The sequence below is a fragment of the Lepidochelys kempii genome, chromosome 1, assembly GCF_965140265.1.
Source record: "Lepidochelys kempii isolate rLepKem1 chromosome 1, rLepKem1.hap2, whole genome shotgun sequence".
Classification (NCBI taxonomy): domain Eukaryota; kingdom Metazoa; phylum Chordata; order Testudines; family Cheloniidae; genus Lepidochelys; species Lepidochelys kempii.
This window is the reverse complement of record NC_133256.1, coordinates 196202565-196218037: the sequence shown is the minus strand read 5'-3', so window position 1 is coordinate 196218037 and position 15473 is coordinate 196202565. Positions and strand designations below refer to the sequence as shown.

Sequence of the window (15473 nt, the reverse complement as noted above, 5' to 3'; positions counted from 1 at the left end):
ATTTATGTAAAACACAACTAAAGATATATTCACAGAAACTAAATTTTACTCTATTTGCTGATCTTATGAGAGATCTGACACTTTCTTGATGCAGTTAATATAAAACCCACTTACTAAAATGTAACTTTTAAAAAAATGTAACATTTTAAAAAGCAATTCAGAAGATAGTCACTTGAAACAATAAGTCAGATACTGTGCAGAAAAGCAAGGTGGTATCATAGGCCTTGTAAGTGTCCTGGCCTCTCTAAGAGTATGGGACTTTTCCCATTTATTTCAGTGGAGACAGGATGAAGCCAAAATAATACTCTTTAAAAAGAGATTCACAAGAATCATGCTCAAGGTTTGGAAAATCCAGGCTAAAGGACCATGGTATTCAAATTCTATAGGCTGGAACACAGTGTCGAGAGCGATAACAAAAGCATCCAAGCCCCAATCCTGCAAAGTTGTTCAGGTGAAAAGCCCTTACCAACCACATGGAATGGCACTGACTTCATCTGGTATGTCTACACTCAGGCGTGCTGGAACAATTTGTATCGTGGGGGTGCTGAGAACCACTGAACGAAGCTGTAAGCCTTGCCTATGATGGAAACCAATTCAAGCCAGGGAGTGCGGTAGCACCTCCAATTCCAGCACCTATGTCTAATCTGTAATGAAAAATCCCGTGGCACCAAGTCTCAGAGCCTGGATCAGATGACTTGGGCTCCCAGGGCTCAGGCTGTGGAGATGAGAATTGCAGTGTAAACATTTGGGCTTGAGCTGAAGCCCAGCCTCTGAGACCTTCCCCCGTCTCAGAGTCTCAGAGCCCAGGGTTCCAGTTCAAGCTTGAATGTCTACACTGAAATTTTATTGCCCTGCAACTTGAGCCCAAGTCAGCTGACCTGGGCCAGCCTTAGCCATGCCATGGGTCTTTTATTGCTTTGTAGATGCGCTCAGTGAGATTCTGACTGTGTAGATCTCCCTCCCAAAATCAGGGTCCAAACCAGAACAATTAAATCACACTTCATGCTATGTGGTCTCAATGGAAGACCTCAAACGTACAATTTAGAGCTAACCCGAAACAAATTATGTGAATGAAATGCTAGCTTTGCCAGGTGTATCACTATTCTATTTTTTTACCTTTAATTTTGGAAAGCACATGTGGGATTAGATTATTAGTAGTATTATCCCTAATAATTTTGAAGTCAGTAGCTATATTTCAACAAACCATGTTCTTAAAAATTACTGAACATCCTCTCTCTTTAATACTCACTTTAATGGCTTTTCAAGACGTACAATTAGTTCACGGGAAGATGGGGTGTAAATCTACCTCATGCTAGCCTGCCGTTCACTAATTGTTCACGTGGACCCTGAAATTGCTCACTAAGATTTCCCTATGCACTTTGATCTAACCCACTTTGAAATGGGAGTAGATCTAAGTGTACTAGGGAACTTTTAGGGCATGACAGCATGGTCCACACATGGTGCGCAGCATGCCAGTGTGAAGTAGATTTACACCCCAGCTTGCTGTGCACTAACTGCTCATCGGGATGAGCCCTAACTGTATCTTACTGGATCTCTTTCACAACAATAGAAATAGATGGCTGTGTTCATTCCATAGGGGAGAGAGCTGCTGGCCTCAAAGCAAATCCAGAAATGCTGTGAGAAATTATAATAAATCAGAAACAAATTCTAAAATCTTTACCAAATTTCTACTCAGCCCTAACTCACGCTGAAGTCTACGGGAGTTTGCTTAAGCATTTCCATGTTAGGGACTTCTTTTGCATGAAGTACATGAACTGAAAAGTACATGCTCTAAATAAACTGCCACTATCACATGATAGGCTGCAGTAGCGTTTAGTGCAAGAATTAACTGAATCAGTACTGTCTCAGGGGAAAGAATACCACTTACCTCACCTGAGTGTTAACTAAGCCTGAGCATACTTAAGCAATGAAATTCATGTTCGCAGCATTACAATGGGGTCTTTTGAGTTCATCTTATCTATAAACTTGCGAGTTAGAATTTAGTTGTGAAATCAGGTAAGAAAAAATGTGCTCTGACACAAATTCAAAATAAAAGATTAAAATAACGTAAGTCAAAAAATCAATCAATCAATAAATATGCTCTAGCTCTTGTTAGTAATCATTAGACTTTTTCACTAAAATAGTAGTGAGGTTCACTAGCTTACTACTCTAACACCTTAGCATGGGCAAGGATAGTTTCCACTGGACTCTATGGGAACCACACAAATGCATCCTGGGACAAAATTATGCCCTACGGCAATTGTGGAAGGGTTGTCAGGTTCTCAAGCACAACAGAAGTGCTATGGTCTAAGGTTAAAAAAAATCAGCTGCCGCTTCTGGGTACCCAGCTGGAGACTTATTAAAGGGGACTGATTATCAAAGGGCAAGCCCTCAACACTTTATGAAAATCAGGCCCTTTTAAAATGTGCCAACAGTTGAAGCAACACAAATAACTATTCACATTTGAAAATTTAGGCCATAGGTACATCTCTAACAAGAAGAAGCTAATAACTTCACTAGACAAATCAACTATTTAACAAAGTCATTACACAGTCCACAACTTTGCTGTTGGATGGAATGACAGTTCAGCTGAGAGATACAAGCCATCTCTGAAACTGAAGGGGCATTTACAAGGAAAATGCTAAACCCATGGAACAGATCTTTCGCAAAAAGAAGTTTTTATAGCTCTACTAACTTAATTGGAGCTGTGACAATTTACATGAGCTGAGGATAGTCTCCATATCTTCACAAGTCTTCTAACAAGATTTGTAAGTAAATCATTTTGAGCATCATGTCACTAAAATCAAAACAAGACTTATGTGGAGCCATAATTTTGCAGTAGAAAAATCTCATGGCTGTAGCATTATAAATCATACAACCACATTATTGTATCTGAGTCATTAAAACCACAAAACCCACCTGGTCATACTACCAACAAATATAACTCAAATAATATTTGTCTCGAAACTCTCAACTTTAGAAATAAGGCAATTACCAGGTTTTGTCTGTAGTATTTTTGGAGTATCAGATATTTTGGATCCAGAAGGAATCAGCTGCATTTCATTAGAAGCTATGGTAAAAGAAATAATGAGGTCTTTATTTGCTATGGGTCATTGGGAAAACATGGCACAGAAATTATTCCAGCACACACAAAGTGCATGCCTGAAGCCAGCAATATAAGAATAGGCTGACCACTGAGATACAATTTCATAAATAATGGAAAGAAACATTGTGGAAAGACAAAAAGGAGACTGGAACATGAATATCCTCGGCTCTGTCCTGAACCATCATATGAAGAATCACCTGTCTAAGGAAGACAGAAATAAATATCCAACAATGAAAGTTTATCTGCTTTGCAGTTAAGCAGAGACAACCATGATTTAGTTCTCTTAAAAGCATCCTCTAAAGCAGTGCAGCCAAACAAAGTTAACCTTGCCAAAGAAACTGCAAAGGAAAAAATTGGATTAAAATAAGCTGCAAACAAAACAAAACAAAAAATCACCATTACACAATATTCCCCTGGGCTTCTGAAATGCAGGAGGTATTTTAGTGTTAGGAAATTCTGGAAGCCTGTTTGGAACTGCGAGGGGGGTGAGGGAAAAAGAGGAAGTACAAAATTGATGGGAGTCAGTAGAAATCTGAAAAAAAAAAGTGTTTGTTAACACTTGCGGTTCTCTTTGTATAGTATAGCAAAAACACCCTTGTCCCTACATTCCAGTGCTAGTGAATTCAATACAATCTTTTCTTTTATTACTCACCCATATACCTACTAAGTACAGAGTTGCATACATCATTCCATGACTATTCATGCCTGCGCCCCTCTTTGGAAAATCAAGTAACTAGGGGCCAAATTTTCAAAAACTATCTCTGGATTTTTGCTGACAATTTTGCATAGATTTGTGTGTATAATACAGGTAGTGAATTTAACATTTTGACATTTCTTAACGCAGAATTGTGACTGCAAGAAGACTGTGGATGCTGCTCCTAACAACAAAACAAAAATGAGTAACTGTTCATGGAGAAAACACAATTTGCAATACAAAGTTTGTGACCAGGATTTTGTATAGGACATTTTTTTCTCCAGGAAGAAAATAAAGATTTCATGCCACGTTAAGCCTTAGTGAGTCATAAGAGTCATACAAATGACATTTATATTTTAATTGACATTTGATGCCATCAGACAATCTTCCTTGAGTTTTTGATGTTTTGAGCATTTATAGATTTAAATAATCAGTTTTGTAATATAACACAAACTGTGTAACCTGTCACAACAGGAGGCTAAAGATCATTTCTAACTTCACCTATGTAGATTTGCATTGCTTTTACCTTGAAAATATACAAGTGTTTTTGTGATTTTTTTTCACACATTAAAAATGGAGCACATGCCATTCTGCAGAGATGTCAGTAGCATAGCATCTCTTATTCTAGAGATACACCTGTTACTGAAGGAATCCAGTCAGGTGAATTTATTATTTTAATGGCACCTACTGTGCATAATAATGTTACAGTACCTGTGGTTTATAGTGAAAATTGTTTCCATGTTATAAGTAATGTATTACCAAGGAGGATTTCCTTGAAGAAGGATCTTGAGAGAAAACCGAGGAGCTGGATGTTTCTCTTGTATCTTTAGAGCATTACTACTAGTGCTACACCTGGTTACAGACAACCCAGAATTTAGTAAAGGGCAGGACAGAATATTAGTTTGAAAATGAGAATACTTGGTATACCTATCAAGAAAACTTTACCAGAGACTATCATCTCACAACGACAGCCTTCTGTACTACATTTTATCTGAGATATATAAATTAGTAGCTGTAAATGTAAAATAACCCAGTAAAATTTAATTAAGATTTTCTTTGGAACAGCTCGCTTCTAAAGTGTTGTAGTAAAAGGTAGGAGAATTCTGGAGCGGAAAAAAGAAGCAAATACTATATATAGAAGCTAAGTAGTCGTCAAATTAGTTACCCAGTATGTTCTGAGTTTGTGCCAGGTCAGGTTTAGGAGTTGATTTTGTTTCTTCAAGTCCACTCTCAGTTTCACTGTGAGCTGGAAAAAAAGAATCTAGACTTAATTTTGAATCAAGAACATAAGAACAGCCATATTGGGCCAGACCAATGATCCATCTAGCCTAATTTCCTGTCTTCTGACTGTGGCCAATGCCAGATGCTTCAGAGGGAATGAACAAAACAGGCAATCATCAAGTGATCCATCTCCTTTAGTCCACTCCCAGCTCCTGGCAAGCACATGCTAGGGACGCTCAGTGGAGGGTGTTGCATCCCTGACTATCCTGGCTAATAACCATTGATGGACCTATCCTCCATGAACTTATCTAATTGTTTTTTGAACCCTGTTATAGTCTTGGCCTTCACAACATCTTCTGGCAAAGAGTTCTACAGTTTGACAGTGTGTTGTGTGAAGAAGTACTTGTTTTGTTTGTTTTAAATCATTTGCCTATTAATTTCATTGGGTGACCCCTATTTCTTGTGTTATGTGAAGGAGTAAATAAACTTTCCTGATTAATTTTCTTCATACCAGTCAAGATTTTATAGACCTCTATCATATTCCGCCCCTCCCACCCCCCCAGCATCTCTTTTTCAAGCTGAAAAGTCCCAGTCTTATTAATCTCTCCTCATATGGAAGCTGGTTCCATATCCCTAATCGTTTTAGTTGCCCTTCTCTGTACCTTTTCCAATTCCAATATATCTTTTTTGCATTGGGGTGTCCAAATCTGCATACAGTAGTCAAGATGTAGGTGTACCATGGATTTATATAGTGGCATTATGATATTTTCTGTCTTCTTACCTTTCCTAATGGTTCCTGACATTATTTAGCTTTTTTGGCTGCTGCTGCACATTGAGTGGATGTTTTCAGAGAACTATCCACAAGGACTCCAAGATCTCTTTCTTGAGTGGTAACAACTAATTTAGACCCCATCATTTTGTATGTATAGTTGGGATTATGTTTGCCAGTGTGTATAACTTTGCATATATCAACATTGAATTTTATCTGCCTCTTTGTTGCTCAGGCACCCAGTTTTGTGAGGTCCTTTTGTAGCTCTTCGCCGTCTGCTTTGGACTTAACTATCTTGAGTAATTTTGTATCGTCTGAAAATTTTGCCACCTCACTGTTTACGCCTTTTCGAGATCATTTATTACTATGTTGAACAGGACTGGTCCCAGTACATACCTCTGGGAGACATCACTATTTACTTCTCTCTACTCTGAAAACTGACCATTTATTCCTACCCCTTGTTTCTATCTTTTAACGAGACACTGATCCATAAGAGGACCTTCCCACTTATCCCATGACTGCTTACTTCTTGTAAGACTGTAAGCTTACAAGTTTCAGAGTAGCAGCCGTGTCAGTCTGTACCCGAAAAAGAACAGGAGTACTTGTGGCACCTTAGAGACTAACAAATTTATTTGAGCATAAGCTTTCATGGGCTACAGCCCAATTCATTGGATGCATAGAATGGAACATATAGTAAGAAGATATATATATATACACACACACACAGAGAACATGGAGTAAGAGGCTAATTAATTAAGATGAGCTATTATCAGCAGGAGAAAAAAAACTTCTGTAGTGATAACCGAGATAGCCCATTTAGACAGTTGACAAGAAGGTGTGAGGATACTTAACATGGGGAAATAGATTGAATATGGGTAATGACCCAGCCACTCCCAGTCTCTATTCAAACCCAAGTTAATGGTATCTAGTTTGCATATTAATTCAAGCTCAGCAGTTTCTCGTTGGAGTCTGTTTTTGAAGCTTTTCTGTTGCCAAATTGCCTTCTTTAAATCCGTTACTGAATGGCCAGAGAGGCTAAAGTGTTCTCCTACCGTTTTTTGAATGTTATGATTCCTGATGTCAGATTTGTGCCCATTTATTCTTTTGCATAGAGACTGTCCGGTTTGGCCAATGTACATGGCAGAGGGGCACTGCTGGCACATGATGGCATATATCACATTGGTAGATGTGCAGGTGAACAAGCCCCTGATGGCGTGGCTAATGTGATTAGGTACTATGATGGTGTCACTTGAGTAAATATGTGGACAGAGCTGGCATTGGGCTTTGTTGCAAGGATAGGTTCCTGGGTTAGTGTTTTTGTTGTGAGGTGTGTGGTTACTGGAGAGTATTTGCCTCAGGTTGGGGGGCTGTCTGTAAGCGAGGACTGGTCCCAAGATCTGCGAGAGTGATGGATCATTTTTCAGGATAGGTTGTAGATCTTTGATGATGCGCTGGAGAGGTTTTAGTTGGGGGCTGAAGGTGACGGCTATTGGCGTTCTGTTATTTTCTTCGTTGGGCCTCTCCTGTAGTAGGTGACTTCTGGGTACTCTTCTGGCTCTGTCAATCTGTTTTTTCACTTCAGCAGGTGGGTATTGTAGTTTTAAGATTGCTTGATAGAGATAGTCTCTGTCTGAGGGATTGGAGCAAATGCGGTTGTATCTTAGAGCTTGACTGTAGACAATGGATAATGTCCTGGATGGAAGCTGGAGGCATGTAGGTAAGTATAGCGGTCAGTAGGTTTCCGGTATAGGGTGGTGTTTATGTGACCATCACATATTAGCATAGTAGTGTCCAGGAAATGGACCGCTTGTGTGGACTGGTCTAGGCTGAGGTCAATGGCAGAATGAAAATTGTTGAAATCACTGTGGAATTCCTCAAGGGCTTCTTTTCCAAGGGTCCAGATGATGAAGATGTCATCAATGTAGCGCAAGTAGAGTAGGGGAGTTAGGGGATGAGAGCTAAGGAAGCATTGTTCTAAGTCAACTATAAAAATGTTGGCATACTGTGGGGCCATGCGGGTACCCATAGCAGTGCCACTGGCTTGAAGGTATATTGTCCCCAAATGTGAAATAGTTGCTGAACACAATGCCATCAACAGCCTCAGAAACAACTCTGACATCATAATCAAAAAGGCTGACAAAGGAGGTGCTGTCGTCATCATGAATAGGTTGGAATATGAACAAGAGGCTGCTAGGCAGCTCTCTAACTCCACCTTCTACAGGTCATTATCCTCTAATCCCACTGAGGATTACCAAAAGAAATGACACCATCTGTTCAAGAAAGTCCCTGAAAAAGCACAGGAACAGATCTGTGTAGACACATGCCTAGAACCCCGACCAAGGGTATTCTATTTGCTACTCAAGATCCATAAACCTGGAAATCCTGGATGCCCCATCATCTCAGGCATTGGCACCCTACCAGCAGGGTTGTCTGGCTATGTGGACTCTCTCCTCAGGCCCTACGCTACCAGCACTCCCAGCTATCTTTGAGACACCACTGACTTCCTGAGGAAACTACAATCCATCAGTGATCTTCCAGAAAACACCATCCTGGCCACTATGGATGTAGAAGCCCTCTACACCAACAGTCCACACAAAGATGGACTACAAGCCATGAGGAACAATATCCCCGATAATGTCACGGCAAACCTGGTGGCTGACCTTTGCGACTTTGTCCTCACCCACAACTATTTCACATTTGGGGACAATATATACCTTCAAGTCAGTGGCAATCCTTGTAAGCTTTTGTTTAGCCAATGTCCACAGACTGGTTTTTGGGTTTTTTGGGGTTTTTTTTGTTTTTTTTTGAGGCAGCCAACAAGCTATGCTATAGGATTAGAACAACTTCTGCAATAGCACAGCTCCACCATCATTAAAACTTGTAACTTTGATTTGAGAAGTGAAATCCAACATGGATATGATTTTGGATTTCTTTTGTGGCAGTTTTATACAGACAATAGGAAAATAAACCCCCACAAAGAGTAAAATTGAGATCTGGAGCTCATGAAGTGTCTTTGCAAAAGTTTGCCAAATTCAGTACTTAACCTGCTACAAACAAAATGTATAATACCACAGTGATATACATAAAACACTTTTCTCCACCCATATGGGACTGTTTTATTAGTCTAACACTGAAACTTTACAATGGAAAGATTCACCAAGGTTATCCTAAACTCTTCCCTCTGTCCAGTATTATTATTACATTATACTTGTCAGCTGCTGTTCATTACTATTATGTCTACTGATATAAAGTAAAGCACCTGTAGTGTATGGCGTATTTGTTCATCATAATTAACCTCAATTGCTACCCAAATTTTACTGGGCTAGTGCACAACCACATGCACCCAGTACTCCTGTGGACCTAAATAACTTTTTTGGGTGTGCAAGGACTACAGGGCCAACTTATTAAAGACCAAATTCTGGCAGTTGTTTTGTCTAGCAATAGATGCCATCCAGAAAACTGATGCACAGCAACGGCAGAAGTTTTCTATTTCATTCTGAATCACTCCATGTAACACGAGCTGCAAAGGGACATTCCAAGATAGAATCGAGATGTGAGTCAACAGTGTTGCCAAATCATATTTGGTGTTTTTCTTAAAGCTTCAGTTCATAGATTTTAAGACCAGAAAGGACCATTAGATCATTAGACTCGTAGACTTTCAAGCTAGAAGGGACCATCACAATCATCTAATCTGACCTGCACATTGCAGGCCACAGAACCTCACCCATCCACTCCTGTAATAGATCCACAACCCTAACCTCTGGCTGAGTTACTGAAGTCCTCAAATCTTGATTTAAAGATTTGATTTAAAGTTAAAGAAAATCAAGCACTGACTGTAGTTCAAACCAGCAAGTGAGCCGGGCCCCCTGCTGCAGAGGAAGGCAAACCCCTCCCGCACAGGGTCTCTACAAAACTGACCTGGGGAAAATTCCTTCCCAACCTCAAATACAGTGACCAGTTAGACCCTGAGCATGTGGGCAAGACCCAGAAGCCAGACACCAGGAAAAGAATTCTCTGTAGAAACTCAGTGACCTCCAAATCTCCTCCATCACTGGCCACTGGAGGAATTTACTAACAGCAGTCATGGATAGGATATATGCCATTGTACTGTAGGCAACCTCATCACATCAGCCCCTCCATAAATTTATCAGACTCAGTCTTGAAACAAGTTAGGCTTTTTGCCCCACTTCTCCCCTTGGAAGGCTGTTCCTGAACTTCACTCCTCGGATGGTTAGAAACCTTCATTTAATTTCAAGACTAAACTTCTTAATGGCCAGTTTCTATCTATTGATTCTTGGGTCAATATTGGCGCTTAACTTAAATAACTCCTCCCTTTCCCTGGTATTTATCCCTCTGATATATTTATAGAGAACAATCGTATCTCCCCTCAGCCTTCATTTTGTTAAGCTAAACAAGCCAAGCTCCTTAAGTCTTGTCTCGTAATGCAGGTTCTCCATTCCTCTGATCATCCTACTATCCTTTCTCTGCACTTGTTCCAGTTTGAATTCCTCTTTCTTAAACATGGGAGACCAGAACTGCACATAGTATTCCAGATGAAGTCTCACCAGTACCTTGGGCAATGGTAACAACTCTTCCTTATCTCTACTGGAAATACCTTGGCACAAAATCAGAAAGGCTAAAGCACATAATTAGTTACATCTAACATAAAAGGGACATAAAAGGCAATAAGAAGAAGTTTCTTTAAATACATTAGGAGCAAAAGAAAGAATAAGGAAAGTGTAGATCCTCTGCTTAGTGGGGAAGGAGAGCTAATAATTGATGATGTCAAGAAAGCAGAGGTGTTGAATGCTTATTTTCACTTAAAAGGGTGACCAGATGCTCAATACAATTAATATTAACAATAAGGGAGAAGGAATGCAAACCAAAATAGGAAAAGAACAGGTTAACGAATATTTATATAAGTCAGATGTATTCAAGTCTGCAGGGTCTAAAAAAATTCAACCTACGGTACTTAAGGAGCTAGCTGAAGCTATGTTGGAATCATTGGAAGTTATCTTTGAGAACTCATGGAGGATGGGTGAGGTCCTAGGGGACTGGAGTAGAGCAAACATAGTACCTATCTTTAAAAAGGGGAACAAAGTGAACATGGGGAATTACAGACCAGTCAGCCAATCTTCGATACCTGAAAAGATACTGGAATGAATTATTAAACAATCTATTTGTTAGCTCCTAGATGATAATAAAGAATAGCCACCATGGATTTGTCAAGAACAAATCATGCCAAACCAACCTAATTTCCTTCTGTGACACGGTTACTGGACTAGCTGATAGTGGGGGAAGCAGTCACTGTGATAGATCTTGATCTAATGAGGCTTTTGGCACAGTCCCACATGATGTTCTCATAAACAAAGTAGGGAAATGCACTCTAGATGCAATTTTTATACGGTGGGAGCACAACTGTTGAAAGACCATAAAAAAGTAGTTATCAATAGTTTTCTGTTAAACTAGGAAGGCGTACCTAGTGGGGTCACCCAGGGGCCTGTCCTGGGTCTGGTACTATTCAATATATTCATTAATGACTTGGGTAATGGAGTAGATAGTATGCTTATGAAATGTGCGGATGACAACAAGCTGGGAGGTGTCACAAGCACAGGATTAGAATTCAAAATGACCTTGACAAATTGGAGAATTGGTTTGAAATCAACAAGATGAAATTCAATAAAGACAAGTGCAAAATATTTCATTTAAGAAGGAAAAATCAAGATGGGGAATAACTGGCTAGTGGTAGGTTACAGTGGATGACAAACTGAGTATGAATTAACAATGTAATGCAGTGACAAAAAAGGCCAGTATCATTCTGGGATGTATTAACAGGAGTGTTGTAAGACATGGGAGGAAATAGCCCTGATCTACTCGACACTGGTGAGGCCTCAGCTGGAGTACTGTGTCCAATTCCAGGTGCCACAATTCAGGAGAGATGTGGGCAAACTGGAGAGAGTTTAGAGGACAGCAACAACGATTAAAGGTTCAGAAAACCTGACCTCTGAGGAAAGGTTAAAAAACCTGGGCATGTTCAGTCATCAAATATGTTAAGGGCTGTTATAAAGAGGACGGATCAATTGTTCTCCATCTCTACTGGAGGTAGGGCAAGAAGTAACGGGCTTAATCTGCAGGAAGGAAGATTTATGTTAAATAGTAGGAAAAACTTTCTAACTAGAAAGGTAGTTAAACTCTTTGGAATAGGTTTCCAAAGGAGGTTGTGGAATCCCTGTTTTAAGAACAGGCTGGACAAACAGTTGTCAAAGGGGTTCTAGGTTTACTCAGTGCAGGGAGCTAGACTTGATAACCTCTCAAGGTCCCTTTCAGCCCCACATTTCTATGATTCTGTGAAATAATCAATGTGTGGCTTATTTCTAATTTGAATTTGTCTGGCTTCAGCTTCTAGACATTGGTTTTTGTTAATACTTTCTTTGCTAGATTAAAGAGTGCTTTAATTTCCAGTATTTTCTCGCCATAAAGGTACTTATATAAAGTAATCAAGTCATCTATCAAACTTCTTTTTTGATAAATTAAAGAGTTCCTAGTGTTCTGTGCCACTGTCCATTTAAAAGAAAACGTGAAGGCTCCACACAGAGCAGCTGCTCAGACGCCACAAGGGCCTCCAAAGCAGCAGCAGCTGGAGGACTCCACTGAACAGCCTGGTACCCACAGTAGAGCGCTGAGGGCTAGTTTCAAAATGCCCTAATAAGCTGCCACAGGTAGAGCTAAGGCATATTGCAGTGGTCCACCTACTATTTTTAAAATCTGAAGTAGCCACTGTACAGAGCTGTTTCCAGCCAGAACACAGACTCACAATAACGCTCCATTTTACAATGTAATGTGCTTCTGTTTTGTGGCCAGTGCTAAAGAACTAGAATTTGTCTCTCTATTACTGTCAGCAGTGAGAGAGCTGGAGAGATTATCTTTATTTACGGCACTTACAAAAGTTAAAACAACTATTTAGCCAATCAGAAACCATCATACTGATCACTAAGATATATCATAGAATCATAGAATATCAGGGTTGGAAGGGACCCCAGAAGGTCATCTAGTCCAACCCCCTGCTCAAAGCAGGACCAATTCCCAGTTAAATCATCCCAGCCAGGGCTTTGTCAAGCCTGACCTTAAAAACCTCTAAGGAAGGAGATTCTACCACCTCCCTAGGTAATGCATTCCAGTGTTTCACCACCCTCTTAGTGAAAAAGTTTTTCCTAATATCCAATCTAAACCTCCCCCACTGCAACTTGAGACCATTACTCCTCGTTCTGTCATCTGCTACCATTGAGAACAGTCTAGAGCCATCCTCTTTGGAACCCCCTTTCAGGTAGTTGAAAGCAGCTATCAAATCCCCCCTCATTCTTCTCTTCTGCAGGCTAAACAATCCCAGCTCCCTCAGCCTCTCCTCATAACTCATGTGTTCCAGTCCCCTAATCATCCCCTAATCATTCACACATTCTAAAAATAAAAAAAGTATTTATTTCTGGCAATTCAGGCTTTTGATTAGTGAAATACTGGATTTTTTCTCTCTCTCTTTTTGAGGGCCTGATCACCACCAGCACAAGGTGCTGGCAAGTCGCAGTCTCAGCTTCAGAAAATGGGGGTTTAATCTTACTCCTACAGATTTCAATCGGAGTAGGGCTGTGCCCTCAGTCAAATGGCAACCATGTCGGTGCTGAGAAGAGCATTAATTCTCTTCAGGGACAGCATTATACTATACCACCTGTGTAGATTTTCAGGAAATATCTTTATATAATTTTATTTTCACTTGAAATAAATAAATGTAGGCAGCATTATAAGAGATTAATCAGAACAACGGGTAAAAGAGATTGCCATAACAGCAGCAATTTGCATTTCATAATTTGGAGATATTATTTTATCTTTTTATTGAATCATGAATTATTCAAGGCAACTTGAACATTTAAGTTAGGGTTTGTTTGTTTTTTAAAGGCACTGAAAAGTATTATAAGTAAATTGCTAGATTTTCAAGTTATATTTATTAGGCCTATTACACATAATATTATGCAGCCTATTGCAAAAGCTCTTTTTTAATACCACATCCGTGAAAGGGAGAGAGATTTCGCTAAGGCAGTCTTTGGTAGCCCTCACTCTACAAAGAAAGTAGCATAAACATAGTATTTACCCAGAGTGTTCAATGGTAATTCAGGCGTAGGTGCTATGCTAGCTTCTGCAGATTCCAGTTCATTTTTACTGTGAGCTATGGGAAATAAGAGAGTTATTTTTTTCTTTCAGTACACATTCGCTTTACATTTACATTTTGTCCACAACACGCTAAGCATGCTTCAAGCCAGAACTGACCTGACTGGTTTAACAGCTGTAACATCTCATTTCATAAAGGTAGCATGCTATATGATGGGGTCTAAAATGGCTGTTACCACTCAAGAAAGAGATCTTTGAGTCATTGTGGATAGTTCTCTGAAAAAGTGCAGCAGCAGTCAAAAAATCTAACAGAATACTGGGAATCATTAAGAAAGGGATAGATAATAAGACAGAAAATATCATATTGCCTCTATATAAATCCATGGTATGCCCACATCTTGAATACTGCGTGCAGATGTGGTTGCCCCATCTCAAAAAAGATATATTGGAATTGGAAAAGGTTCAGAAACGGGCAACAAAAATGATTAGGGGTCTGGAACGACTTCCGTATGAGGAGAGATTAATAAGACTGGGACCTTTCAGCTTGGAAAAAGAAACGACAAAGGGGGGATATGATGGAGGTCTATAAAATCATGTCTGGTGTGTAGAAAGTAAATAAGATAGTGTTATTTACTCCTTCTCATAACACAAGAGCTAGGAGACACCAAATGAAACTGATGGGCACCAGGTTTAAAAGAAACAAAAGGAAGTATTTTTCACACAACGCACAGTCAACCTGTGGAACTCTTTGACAGAGGATGTTGTGAAGGGCAAGTCTATGACAGGGTTAAAAAAAGCAACTAGATAAGTTCATGGAGGATAGGTCCATCAATGGCTATTAGCCAGGATGGACAAGGATGGTGTCCCTAGCCTCTGTTTGCCAGAAGCTGGGGGCTAAATCACTTGATGATTACCTATTCTGTTCATTCCCTCTGCGGCACCTGGCATTGGCCACTGTTGGAAGACAGGACACTGGGCTAGATGGACCTTTTGTCTGACACAGTACGGTCGTTCTTATGTTCTTATATTTTACCCCTGAGGCCCAAGCAGTTATACGGCCATTATAAAAACTAAATGTTTGGATGTTTTCTGCTGTGGAATGGAAACCAATGCCCCAAAACCAGATATGACAACACATGCTGCTTCTTTAGGACCCAACTCAACTTCCACTGAAGTCAGCAGAAGTGTTGCAACTGACACAAGTGGAAGATGGGTTGGGTCCCTACAGAGAAACAGATGAAGCAAGTTAGCTTTCTGAAAGCTTGTGACAAAAAGTCATTGACAAGAGGGATAGAAAGACAATTTTAAAAAAAGAACCACTGTACTTTTCTGTAGTACTTCAAAAGGTTAGCTTGTTGTATGGTTCAAAAGTAATATAAAAAAGGATAAAACACACTCAGAATTCATCAAGGTGTTTTTTTTTTTTTTTTTTTACAGGCGTCAGCTGTTTTGCCTTTTCATATGATATCTGAAGCTGGCTGCCAAGTTAGCTGAACAATGTATAGAATAAGCTAAGGCATTTCAGG

General features: G+C 39.8%; 1 protein-coding gene across 33 annotated transcripts in view; it reads right to left on the bottom strand.

The window, feature by feature from the left end:
• The window catches only part of ABI3BP (ABI family member 3 binding protein), a 315232-nt gene that overhangs the window by 122120 nt on the left and 177639 nt on the right, over positions 1–15473 (bottom strand). For 29 of the 33 annotated variants that reach the window (XM_073307173.1, XM_073307105.1, XM_073307211.1 and 26 more), the window contains exons 12-14: positions 13931–14005; positions 4966–5046; positions 2996–3070 (exon numbers count right to left, since the gene is read on the bottom strand). In XM_073307173.1, the coding sequence (XP_073163274.1) occupies positions 2996–3070; positions 4966–5046; positions 13931–14005 (231 nt within the window). The remainder of the gene's footprint in view (positions 1–2995; positions 3071–4965; positions 5047–13930; positions 14006–15473) is intronic. The other 4 variants (XM_073307277.1, XM_073307374.1, XM_073307346.1 and 1 more) reach the window with 3 other exon arrangements.